Consider the following 12,330-nt stretch of genomic DNA (forward strand, 5'->3'; position numbering starts at 1 on the left):
ATCGGGGACAAAAGAGCGAGCAAGCCAGAGAGAAAGAGGATGGGAATGGGGGACAAAAGAGAGCGAGCCAGAGAGAAAGAGGATGGGGGACAAAAGAGAGAGAGCCAGAGACAAAGAGGATGGGAATGGGGGACAAAAGAGAGAGAGCCAGAGAGAAAGGGAATGGGAATGGGGGACAAAAGAGAACGAGCCAGAGAGAAAGAGGATGGGGGACAAAAGAGAGAGAGAGCCAGAGAGAAAGAGGATGGGAATGGGGGACAAAAGAGAGAGAGACAGAGAGAAAGAGGATGGGAATGGGAGACAAAAGAGAGCGAGCCAGAGAGAAAGAGGATGGGAATGGGGGACAAAAGAGAGAGAGAGACAGAGAGAAAGAGGATGGGAATGGGGGACAAAAGAGAGAGAGAGCCAGAGAGAAAGAGGATGGGAATGGGGGACAAAAGAGAGAGAGAGCCAGAGAGAAAGAGGATGGGAATGGGGGACAAAAGAGAGCGAGCCAGAGAGAAAGAGGATGGGAATCGGGGACAAAAGAGCGAGCAAGCCAGAGAGAAAGAGGATGGGAATGGGGGACAAAAGAGAGCGAGCCAGAGAGAAAGAGGATGGGGGACAAAAGAGAGAGAGCCAGAGACAAAGAGGATGGGAATGGGGGACAAAAGAGAGAGAGCCAGAGAGAAAGGGAATGGGAATGGGGGACAAAAGAGAACGAGCCAGAGAGAAAGAGGATGGGGGACAAAAGAGAGAGAGAGCCAGAGAGAAAGAGGATGGGAATGGGGGACAAAAGAGAGCGAGCCAGATAGAAAGAGGATGGGGGACAAAAGAGAGAGAGCCAGAGAGAAAGAGGATGGGAATGGGGGACAAAAGAGAGCGAGCCAGAGAGAAAGAGGATGGGAATGGGGGACAAAAGAGAGCGAGCCAGAGAGAAAGAGGATGGGAATGGGGGACAAAAGAGAGCGAGCCAGAGAGAAAGAGGATGGGAATGGGGGACAAAAGAGAGCGAGAGCCAGAGAGAAAGAGGATGGGAATGGGGGACAAAAGAGAGAGAGAGCCAGAGAGAAAGAGGATGGGAATGGGGGACAAAAGAGAGCGAGCCAGAAAGAAAGAGGATGGGAATGGGGGACAAAAGAGAGCGAGCCAGAGAGAAAGAAGATGGGAATCGGGGACAAAAGAGCGAGAGCCAGAGAGAAAGAGGATGGGAATGGGGGACAAAAGAGAGCGAGCCAGAGAGAAAGAGGATGGGGGACAAAAGAGAGAGAGCCAGAGACAAAGAGGATGGGAATGGGGGACAAAAGAGAGAGAGCCAGAGAGAAAGGGAATGGGAATGGGGGACAAAAGAGAACGAGCCAGAGAGAAAGAGGATGGGGTACAAAAGAGAGCGAGCCAGAGAGAAAGAGGATGGGAATGGGGGACAAAAGAGAGAGAGAGCCAGAGAGGAAGAGGATGGGAATGGGGGACAAAAGAGAGCGAGCCAGAGAGAAAGAGGATGGGAATGGGGGACAAAAGAGAGCAAGCCAGAGAGAAAGAGGATGGGAATGGGGGACAAAAGAGAGCGAGCCAGAGAGAAAGAGGATGGGAATGGGGGACAAAAGAGAGAGAGCCAGAGAGAAAGAGGATGGGAATGGGGGACAAAAGAGAGAGAGCCAGAGAGAAAGAGGATGGGAATGGGGGACAAAAGAGAGAGAGAGCCAGAGAGAAAGAGGATGGGAATGGGGGACAAAAGAGAGAGAGAGCCAGAGAGAAAGAGGATGGGAATGGGGGACAAAAGAGAGCGAGCCAGAGAGAAAGAGGATGGGAATGGGGGACAAAAGAGAGCGAGCCAGAGAGAAAGAGGATGGGAATCGGGGACAAAAGAGCGAGCAAGCCAGAGAGAAAGAGGATGGGAATGGGGGACAAAAGAGAGCGAGCCAGAGAGAAAGAGGATGGGGGACAAAAGAGAGAGAGAGCCAGAGACAAAGAGGATGGGAATGGGGGACAAAAGAGAGAGAGCCAGAGAGAAAGGGAATGGGAATGGGGGACAAAAGAGAACGAGCCAGAGAGAAAGAGGATGGGGGACAAAAGAGAGAGAGAGCCAGAGAGAAAGAGGATGGGAATGGGGGACAAAAGAGAGCGAGCCAGATAGAAAGAGGATGGGGGACAAAAGAGAGAGAGCCAGAGAGAAAGAGGATGGGAATGGGGGACAAAAGAGAGCGAGCCAGAGAGAAAGAGGATGGGAATGGGGGACAAAAGAGAGCGAGCCAGAGAGAAAGAGGATGGGAATGGGGGACAAAAGAGAGCGAGCCAGAGAGAAAGAGGATGGGAATGGGGGACAAAAGAGAGCGAGAGCCAGAGAGAAAGAGGATGGGAATGGGGGACAAAAGAGAGAGAGAGCCAGAGAGAAAGAGGATGGGAATGGGGGACAAAAGAGAGCGAGCCAGAAAGAAAGAGGATGGGAATGGGGGACAAAAGAGAGCGAGCCAGAGAGAAAGAAGATGGGAATCGGGGACAAAAGAGCGAGAGCCAGAGAGAAAGAGGATGGGAATGGGGGACAAAAGAGAGCGAGCCAGAGAGAAAGAGGATGGGGGACAAAAGAGAGAGAGCCAGAGACAAAGAGGATGGGAATGGGGGACAAAAGAGAGAGAGCCAGAGAGAAAGGGAATGGGAATGGGGGACAAAAGAGAACGAGCCAGAGAGAAAGAGGATGGGGTACAAAAGAGAGCGAGCCAGAGAGAAAGAGGATGGGAATGGGGGACAAAAGAGAGAGAGAGCCAGAGAGGAAGAGGATGGGAATGGGGGACAAAAGAGAGCGAGCCAGAGAGAAAGAGGATGGGAATGGGGGACAAAAGAGAGCGAGCCAGAGAGAAAGAGGATGGGAATGGGGGACAAAAGAGAGCGAGCCAGAGAGAAAGAGGATGGGAATGGGGGACAAAAGAGAGAGAGCCAGAGAGAAAGAGGATGGGAATGGGGGACAAAAGAGAGAGAGCCAGAGAGAAAGAGGATGGGAATGGGAGACAAAAGAGAGCGAGCCAGAGAGAAAGAGGATGGGAATGGGGGACAAAAGAGAGAGAGAGCCAGAGAGAAAGAGGATGGGAATGGGGGACAAAAGAGAGAGAGAGCCAGAGAGAAAGAGGATGGGAATGGGGGACAAAAGAGAGAGAGAGAGCCAGAGAGAAAGAGGATGGGAATGGGGGACAAAAGAGAGCGAGCCAGAGAGAAAGAGGATGGGAATGGGGGACAAAAGAGAGCGAGCCAGAGAGAAAGAGGATGGGAATCGAGGACAAAAGAGCGAGCAAGCCAGAGAGAAAGAGGATGGGAATGGGGGACAAAAGAGAGCGAGCCAGAGAGAAAGAGGATGGGGGACAAAAGAGAGAGAGCCAGAGACAAAGAGGATGGGAATGGGGGACAAAAGAGAGAGAGCCAGAGAGAAAGGGAATGGGAATGGGGGACAAAAGAGAACGAGCCAGAGAGAAAGAGGATGGGGGACAAAAGAGAGAGAGAGCCAGAGAGAAAGAGGATGGGAATGGGGGACAAAAGAGAGCGAGTCAGATAGAAAGAGGATGGGGGACAAAAGAGAGAGAGCCAGAGAGAAAGAGGATGGGACTGGGGGACAAAAGAGAGCGAGCCAGAGAGAAAGAGGATGGGAATGGGGGACAAAAGAGAGCGAGCCAGAGAGAAAGAGGATGGGAATGGGGGACAAAAGAGAGCGAGCCAGAGAGAAAGAGGATGGGAATGGGGGACAAAAGAGAGCGAGAGCCAGAGAGAAAGAGGATGGGAATGGGGGACAAAAGAGAGAGAGAGCCAGAGAGAAAGAGGATGGGAATGGGGGACAAAAGAGAGCGAGCCAGAAAGAAAGAGGATGGGAATGGGGGACAAAAGAGAGCGAGCCAGAGAGAAAGAAGATGGGAATCGGGGACAAAAGAGCGAGAGCCAGAGAGAAAGAGGATGGGAATGGGGGACAAAAGAGAGCGAGCCAGAGAGAAAGAGGATGGGGGACAAAAGAGAGAGAGCCAGAGACAAAGAGGATGGGAATGGGGGACAAAAGAGAGATAGCCAGAGAGAAAGGGAATGGGAATGGGGGACAAAAGAGAACGAGCCAGAGAGAAAGAGGGTGGGGTACAAAAGAGAGCGAGCCAGAGAGAAAGAGGATGGGAATGGGGGACAAAAGAGAGAGAGAGCCAGAGAGGAAGAGGATGGGAATGGGGGACAAAAGAGAGCGAGCCAGAGAGAAAGAGGATGGGAATGGGGGACAAAAGAGAGCAAGCCAGAGAGAAAGAGGATGGGAATGGGGGACAAAAGAGAGCGAGCCAGAGAGAAAGAGGATGGGAATGGGGGACAAAAGAGAGCGAGCCAGAGAGAAAGAGGATGGGAATGGGGGACAAAAGAGAGCGAGCCAGAGAGAAAGAGGATGGGAATGGGGGACAAAAGAGAGCAAGCCAGAGAGAAAGAGGATGGGAATGGGGGACAAAAGAGAGCAAGCAGCAGCAAGAGAAGATAAGTGTTTCTATCAAAGTGTTTCTGCTGCCGCTTTAACAGTCAGTGACTGCACTGGGGTGAGGCTGAGAGGAAAATAGAAAAATCAACAGTGTGTGTGTGTGTGTGTGTGTGTGTGTGTGTGACTGAGTGTGTGTGACAGTGTGTGTGACTGAGCGTGTGTGTGCGACTGAGCGAGTGTGTGCTACAGTGTGTGTGCGACAGTGCGTGTGTGTGCGACTGAGCCCAGGGTTCTATTTTTAGCTCACATGCTTGAGCTCATGTGCTGAAAGTGAGGCGGGCGGTACGGAGGCGGGCGGTGTGGAGGCGGGCGAGAGCAAGACGCTATTTTTAGACTGCATGCGGCTGACTCCCCGTAACCCCCGGTTACCAGCAGCCTCAGGGCCGACTCCATCTCCATCAATACCGGCCCTGCTGTATCACGTGCACCTCCATCAGACGGGCAGCTGTAGAAACAGATCTATACGAACAATTACAGTATGGATATACAGCATGGACAGCATGCTATCTAAATTCAGTCAACGTAGAGTTTGCAGACAGGGGTTTCTCTCTACGTAGACAAACAAAGCTTTGAGAACACACTGTTGGATGTGGAAATGATACGCTTCATTAGTGAATTATCTAGTAGGTTGGTATATCTCATGATAAAACATCTGTTTCAACTAGAGGAGATTATAGCTGTGAATGAATTGGATTAGAGGAAAACACAGGATGTTGCCTGGCCTGAGGGTTTCAACTGTTTACAAGTTTCAGAAGACAAAGCAAATATAATACTATGATTCTGAATGTGTTGATATTACAGCACTACATTTTCTCAACTTACTTACATTTTGATGCTGTCACACACCATACACACACACAAATCACACACACACACACACACACAAATAACACACAAATAACACACACACACACACAAATAACACACACATACACACACACACAAATAACACACACACAAATAACACACACACAAATAACACACACACACACACACAAATACACACACACAAATACACACACACACAAATAACACACAAAACACAAATAACACACAAAACACACACACACAAATACACACACACACAAACAAATCACACACACAAACAAATCACACACACACACAAATCACACACACACACAAATACACACACACCAATACAAATAACACACCCAAATAACACACACCCAAATACACGCACACACAAATACACGCACACACAAATACACGCACACACACAAATACACACACACACACAAATACACACACACACACAAATACACACACACACACACAAATACACAAACAAATACACACACACACACAAATACACACACAAATACACACACACACACACACAAATACACACACACACACACAAATACACACAAATACACACACACACAAATAACACACACCCAAATACACACACACAAATAACACACACCTACACAAATACACGCACACACAAACACACACAAATACACACACAAATAAACACACACCCACAGGTGAGCAGGGATCTTGATGGTCCCACACCTAAAACCTCTCCTTGTCCCCATGGGGGCTAGTTCGGGAGGGTGGGAGCCTCTATAAAAATACCAGCACATTTCCATAATGAATGTGTCCACAGATGGAGCCATTTTCCAAAAGGAAGGAAGGAGAGGGGAAAAACATCTATCCTCACAGCAGATTCACACAGCATCACCGAGGCCTTTTTACCCCCTGGATGTGAAGTGAACCTTCCTCAGTAGGAAGTGAACCTCAGAACATTCAGGTCTCATCTCTGTCGCAGAGGAAGCGCCAAAAGCCTGCACGCACGCACACACAAACCACGGCCCCGATCTCCTCAGCAGACAGATATTACAGAGCATCGTAAGGAAATGGTCGAATAATATTCTCTGCCTTCTTGTAAGACACACAGGAGATTGGATAAGTGGTCACCATGGAAACCATATGTGTGTGACACACACGTATTGGTGCCGATAGGCATGTGTAAACAGAAAGAGGTCTGACTGAGTGTGTGTGGGTAAAGTGAGAAACGCTGCAGTCACCACTTGCTGGGGTGCCAGAGGAGGTCTCTTTCTCGCTCTCTCTACGCTGTGTCACACATGCGGACACCCCCTGACCAAAGCCCTCTAGGAGACACAGCTGAAGAGGGGAGGGGTTGCCTGAGAGGGGTGTGTCGACCAGAAGCCGCCACTGGATCAACTGGATGATCCAGGACACATCCAGGCTGCCATGCCACGTGTCTGACTAAAGATAGTCACAGTACGCAGATGCTGGCAAAACGATCTTGTCTTTAATGAAAAAAAGGCCAAAACATAGGCTGATTATAATACAATTGCAAACGAGCCTAGTGACTTTTAAACAACCTCACCAGCCAGTAGCTGGGGAAAGATTCATTTCAGATTGCTGTGCAATGGGCTGTTGTTTCAAAGTTCTCCATCACCCATGTCTGGATACAGGCTGGGCGGATCAAAATGGGCCGCCACCACCACCACCACCACCACAGAGCTGGAAGACCAAAACCTCAGCAGAAACCTGTGAATCAAACAGTGGCTTCAGGCCACGCAGGAAATACCAGCAGCCTGCAGCATGTACGGAGCAAAGGAACGGGGACGATGACAAGGCTGGGTTTAAAAGGAAGGCTTCATCACCACACAAGGAGACGCTCCCGTCATGGATGTTCACCCTGAGCTTTCGTTCACACAGAACAGACAGACAAACAGAGATATAAAAAGAGGACATCCCTCAGGGATTCTCTCTGTCTGGAAGTCAGAGCTTAAACTGATACACTTCAGGCACTTAAAATAGCACACGCACAAAAATACACTCGCACACACACAAGGAAGTCAATGTGGAGAACAACAGCCATGGCTGTTGACTCTGGTCCATTTGTCTTCGAGTTTCCTAGGGCTTAGGGAACACTTTTCTCACAGTAGTTTGTTTGGAAGCTGACAGATATACACCCAGTGGTCAGTTTATTAGGTACACTCTCTTGTTCACGAAAATGATTTACACCTACAGACAGTGAGTCACCACAGCACCGTGGCTTGCTATATAAAGCAGGCAGACAGGCATCCAGTTACTGTTTGATTGAACGTTAGAATGGGCAAAACAAGTGACCTGGGCAACTTGAAGCATGGTATGATCGTCGGTGCCAGGCGCGCCAGTTCCAGTATCTCAGAAATGACTGGCACCCTGGGCTTTTCAAGCACGACGATGTCTAGGGTTTACTGAGAATGATGTGGCAAACAAAAACATCCAGTCAGCGGCAGTCCTGTGGGCGAAAACAGTTTGTTGATGAGAGGTCGAAAGAGAATGGCAAGAATCGTACAAGCTAACAGACGGGCCACAAACAGGCAAATAACGACGCAGTACAACAGTGGTGTGCAGAACAGCATCTCGGAACGCACAACTCGTCGATTTATTGCAGCAGACGACCACACCGGGTTCCACTCCTATCAGCTAAAAACAAGAAGAAGCTGCTCCAGCGACCACGCAATCACCAACACTGAGGAGTGGAAAAACATCGCCTGGTCCAACCAATCCCAGTTACTGTTGCGTCATGCTGATGGCATTGCGTTGTGTCATGCTGAGTCACTGTTGCGTCACGTTGATGGATTGCGTTGCGTCACGCTGATGGCATTGCGTTGCGTCACGCGAGTCACTGTTGCGTCACGCCGAGTCACTGTTGCGTCATGCTGAGTCCGGATTTGGAGTAAGCAGCATGAGTCCATGGGCCCCATCCTGCCTGGTGTCAACAGTACAGGCTGGTAGCGGTGGTGTAATGGTATGGAGAATGTTTTCCTGGCACACGTTAGGTCCCTTGATAACCAATTGAGCAAGAATTTCCAGAAGAATTCTGGCTGTTCTGGTACTCGGTTCTAGATTGGTGTACCTAATAAACTGGAGTGTATTTCGCTTTCTGTTCATCAACAAGTATGTCACTCGTCCCCGCTACATTGGCTTACTTAGCTTTATTCAGGTCTGCATAAAGGTTCTCTCATTTTAATTGTGGGTTATGGTCCCTTGAGGTCTCATGCTGTGAATTTCATTAAAGTCATGAATAATATTGTAACAGCCCATACAAATCAAGACAAAGATGAACTTAAACACCAAAGGGGTCAATGAATTTTGGAGAGCACAAAGACAAAACAACCAAACTAAAATAGACAAGTCCTGCTCTCTCTATTCTCCCTATCCCCCACGGTGAAAACCTCATACAAAAGCATGTCTGGTTGAAGAGGCAGACAGAGGTCTGTGTTCGAGCTTTCTAGGGCTTCCAAACATCAGAGGGGCCATTCTCATTCATATCGCTGGCTCCTCTCATCTGTCTTTCAGCAGTAATGAACAGGAACGAGGGTTAAAGATCTAGGAGGAGGCTGAGCGTTGAAAGATGGGAGAACATGAAAGCAACCAAACCTCTTTCTTCCTGCCATGAACGAGCAGCGTCATATTTCTGCAAATTAAAATCCCCAGTGTAACTTTAAACTAATAGAATAGCACTATATAAACTATATAAACAGAGAGGGTTCTTGTTAATTACTCCTCCTCTGCATCCACATGCCATATGCATTGTTGTATTAATGCAAATAACATTTCCCAGCTTAACTTTAAACTAATACAATAGCACTATATAAACAGATAGGGTTTTTGTTAATAACGCAATATATACAGATGGAATAATTGTTTAAAAAAAAGTGAATAAACTGCATAAAAGATTATTTGGACAATTTCCCTTCTTAATATCTTATAGAATCCAGGGCTTAAGTTCACTGGGAGTGTTTTCCTGTTCTAATGTATGGAAGCTCAGGCGGGATTCAGAGCTCTTTGTCTCCACCGCAGCTGTAATACCAGCGATTAAAAATGAACCGCTGACCTGCCTGTGCACTGGCTCACGTGCACACTCTTAATTAAAACTCTTTAAAAGATAACACAACCTCTTTAAAAAGACGTCTGAATGCAGTTGGTGCATCATTCCTAACCTAACGTGTTATCATTTTACCAATAGACGAGAGAACAAGGAGCTCCAAAGTCTTACTGTCACTTCCCTGGAAAAATTAGGAGACCTCCCTACATCTTTTGAGCAGCAAAATGGACCTAACTTATGAACCAGCCGTGTAGAGTATAAGAAAGACAAACATTCACAGGCTAAAAGGAAACAAAGTGGAGACAGCTATATGCTAATCATTTGTAGAGCTGTCCTAAAAGCTACATTGTCCAATAGTCGGTGGCAGGTAGGTAGCCTAGTGTTGGGCTCAGTAACCGAAAGGTTGCTAGATCGAATCCCCGAGCTGACCTGGTAAAAATCTGTTGTTCTGCCCCTGAACAAGGCAGTTAACCCACTGTTCCCAGGCCATCATTGTAAATAAGAATGTGTTCTTAACTGACTTGCCTAGTTAAATAAAGATTCAATAAAGATTCAATAAAAGTTAAATAAAATAAAGTCCTAGAGAAGGATATTCTGAAAAGAACAACCCCCCACACCACCCCATGTTCTCTCCCATACAGGAAGTAAGAGAGCATTCCTCTCCGGTAGAGTAGGGCTTGTTGTGGGGCACCCATGTGGTGTTCCCCACACACGCACACTTCCCCACCTGTACTCATCGCAGGAGGAGGACGCTGCTCAGAGATAGCTGTGACAGGAATCAGAATTCGGTAATGTTCAGAGGGTTAACTGGCGGTATGAGGAAGAGAGGAGTGGAATGGAGACAGGGAGAGAGGCGAGGTTCAGAGATAGGGAGGGGAAGGGGAAAGGGAGGGCGAGGAAGCAACAATGTCAGAATAATCCAATGTCAAGACGTACAGTAGCTCACTGTAAACAAACTTCCAACATGTCTTCATTAATGTAGAATGAATGTGCGTTTAGAGATGCAGCTAGCTACTGATGGAGCTCCTCGCTTAGTGTTCAAAGCCAACCTTGTCTCATACTAAAATCCAGTGAAAATAAAGAGCTGCTCCAGAAGCTGTCATTATTGACCCCAGTAAAAACATCACAAATGGGATCAGAGGGATGTCAACAATGGACCTAAATACAATGGTTAGGTCGACAAGGCAGAGTTGACCCGTCGGAACTAATCCATTCCTAGCCATTAGAGTCTCATAAGCCCAACTACAGGCTATAAGAAACCAGTTGAACACACGTGAAGACAGAAAATACACTGCAGGCTACATACATCACATTATCACACAACACAGGCTTGGTCAGTGTACATCGTTCGCTCATATGACTCTGACTGGTTGGATTTGTGTTTGTGTTCATATCCGTAAATTCATTTATGTGCTCATGTTCATAAGAGAAACCTGGCACACAATATGTGTACATTTAATACATAGAATGGAGTAGAATGTCATCCACTGACTCCCTTTGAATGGGCAGGTTAAAGGTCACATACCTCTGACACTCTGAGGCGTGCAGCACCAGGTCCTGGTTGTTGTTGGCGCTGACCGTCAGCTCATGTTCTGTTGAATTGAACACGTCCAGCAGCAGGTGGCACTGACGGGTTCTGGGGAGAAAGATAGAACCGGGTCTTCACATCAGAATCTCCAAAATGTAACAGCTACAGGACAACTTTGTTTGGACGTCTTAAAGAACCATTTGCCGAAACTGAAGAGGTATAGCTAGCTAACGACCTCCTTTTCCACTTGGAAAAAAACAGTGGACAGACTTGTTAGCTACATTAGCTAGGAATCTGCCTCCCGAAAATACATTCTCCCAAGTGGGTGTGACTCCTACACTCCCGTTGCCTGCTGCACTGCTGATAGGATTCCACCTGGTGACCTGTTCACCGTCTGCCCTGGCCTGTCTGGTACAGGTACCCCCGCCACACACTCACTGTTGGGGCGAGTGACTCTGAACGTACAACGGCTAGCCCCAAGTCGTTATATTTTTTCTTGTGCTTTATGCTATTTGCCTCAGGACTCCTGCGTGCTTTGTTGACTATGAACTTGCTTGTTTACCTGACCGTGGGACATACTGTTGTTCCCACACTGGGGACTCTGACTCTCTAATGGCTACACAGACTCATGGCCTCCCATCCTATTCTAACCACCTCTCGCCCAACTTTGTATTCATGTTACCTGATAACATTTCTGTACACTATGATCTTGTTGCCATCTGATGCACATTCAAATGTCATAAAAAATCAACACTGCAGAGATATCCCTGTCCTCTGCCTTTCCCTGATTGTATTACTTCTGATGACATCTGGAAATGTGTATGTACACCCTGGCCCATCTACAGCTGTTAGCCCCAATTCTGATTTGGGCTCTGATATCTGCTTCACTGATTTCTGCTCTCATAAAAACCTGGGTATTCTGCATGTTAACACTAGAAGCTTAATACCTAAAAAGTATCAATTGAAAGTGTGGATTCACAGCTCCAATCCAGATGTGTTGGTCATTACTCAAACGTGGTTAAGAAAGAGTGTTCTGAACACTGATGTTTACCTTTCTGGTTCTAACTTTTTTTTGGCTAAACAGATCTTCCAAAGGTGGTGGAGTGGCAATCTTTATCAAAGAACACCTTCAATGCTTGGTTGTCTCCACCAAGTCTGTCCCCCGAAAATTTGAATGGCTGGTTTTAACAAATTAAACTTTGATGACTGTTGCTTGGTGTTATCATCCACCATCAGCACCGGGCTGTACCCTACCTGCCCTAAGCTCTCTCCTGGCCCCTTAAACTAAGTCTGAATTTGTCCTGCTAGGTGACCTAAACTTCGACATGCTTAAACCACCTGACCAGGTCCTAAAGCAATGGGACTCCCTAAATCTTTGTCAGATTATAACCAATCCCACAAGGTATGACTCCAAATACACAGAAAAGGCTACTCTCCTTGATGTTATCCTCACAAATAATCCTG

The 12,330-nt window shown here is 47.5% G+C and overlaps 1 protein-coding gene across 1 annotated transcript in view; it reads right to left on the reverse strand.

Moving 5' to 3' along the window:
• LOC139373565 (trafficking protein particle complex subunit 9-like) overlaps positions 1-12,330 on the reverse strand; it is a 314,072-nt gene that overhangs the window by 133,586 nt on the left and 168,156 nt on the right. Inside the window, exon 21 of the mRNA XM_071114227.1 lies at positions 10,864-10,974. Within this exon, the coding sequence (XP_070970328.1) occupies positions 10,864-10,974 (111 nt within the window). The remainder of the gene's footprint in view (positions 1-10,863; positions 10,975-12,330) is intronic.

Source organism: Oncorhynchus clarkii, chromosome 18 (genome assembly GCF_045791955.1).
Source record: "Oncorhynchus clarkii lewisi isolate Uvic-CL-2024 chromosome 18, UVic_Ocla_1.0, whole genome shotgun sequence".
NCBI classification, from domain to species: Eukaryota; Metazoa; Chordata; class Actinopteri; order Salmoniformes; family Salmonidae; genus Oncorhynchus; species Oncorhynchus clarkii.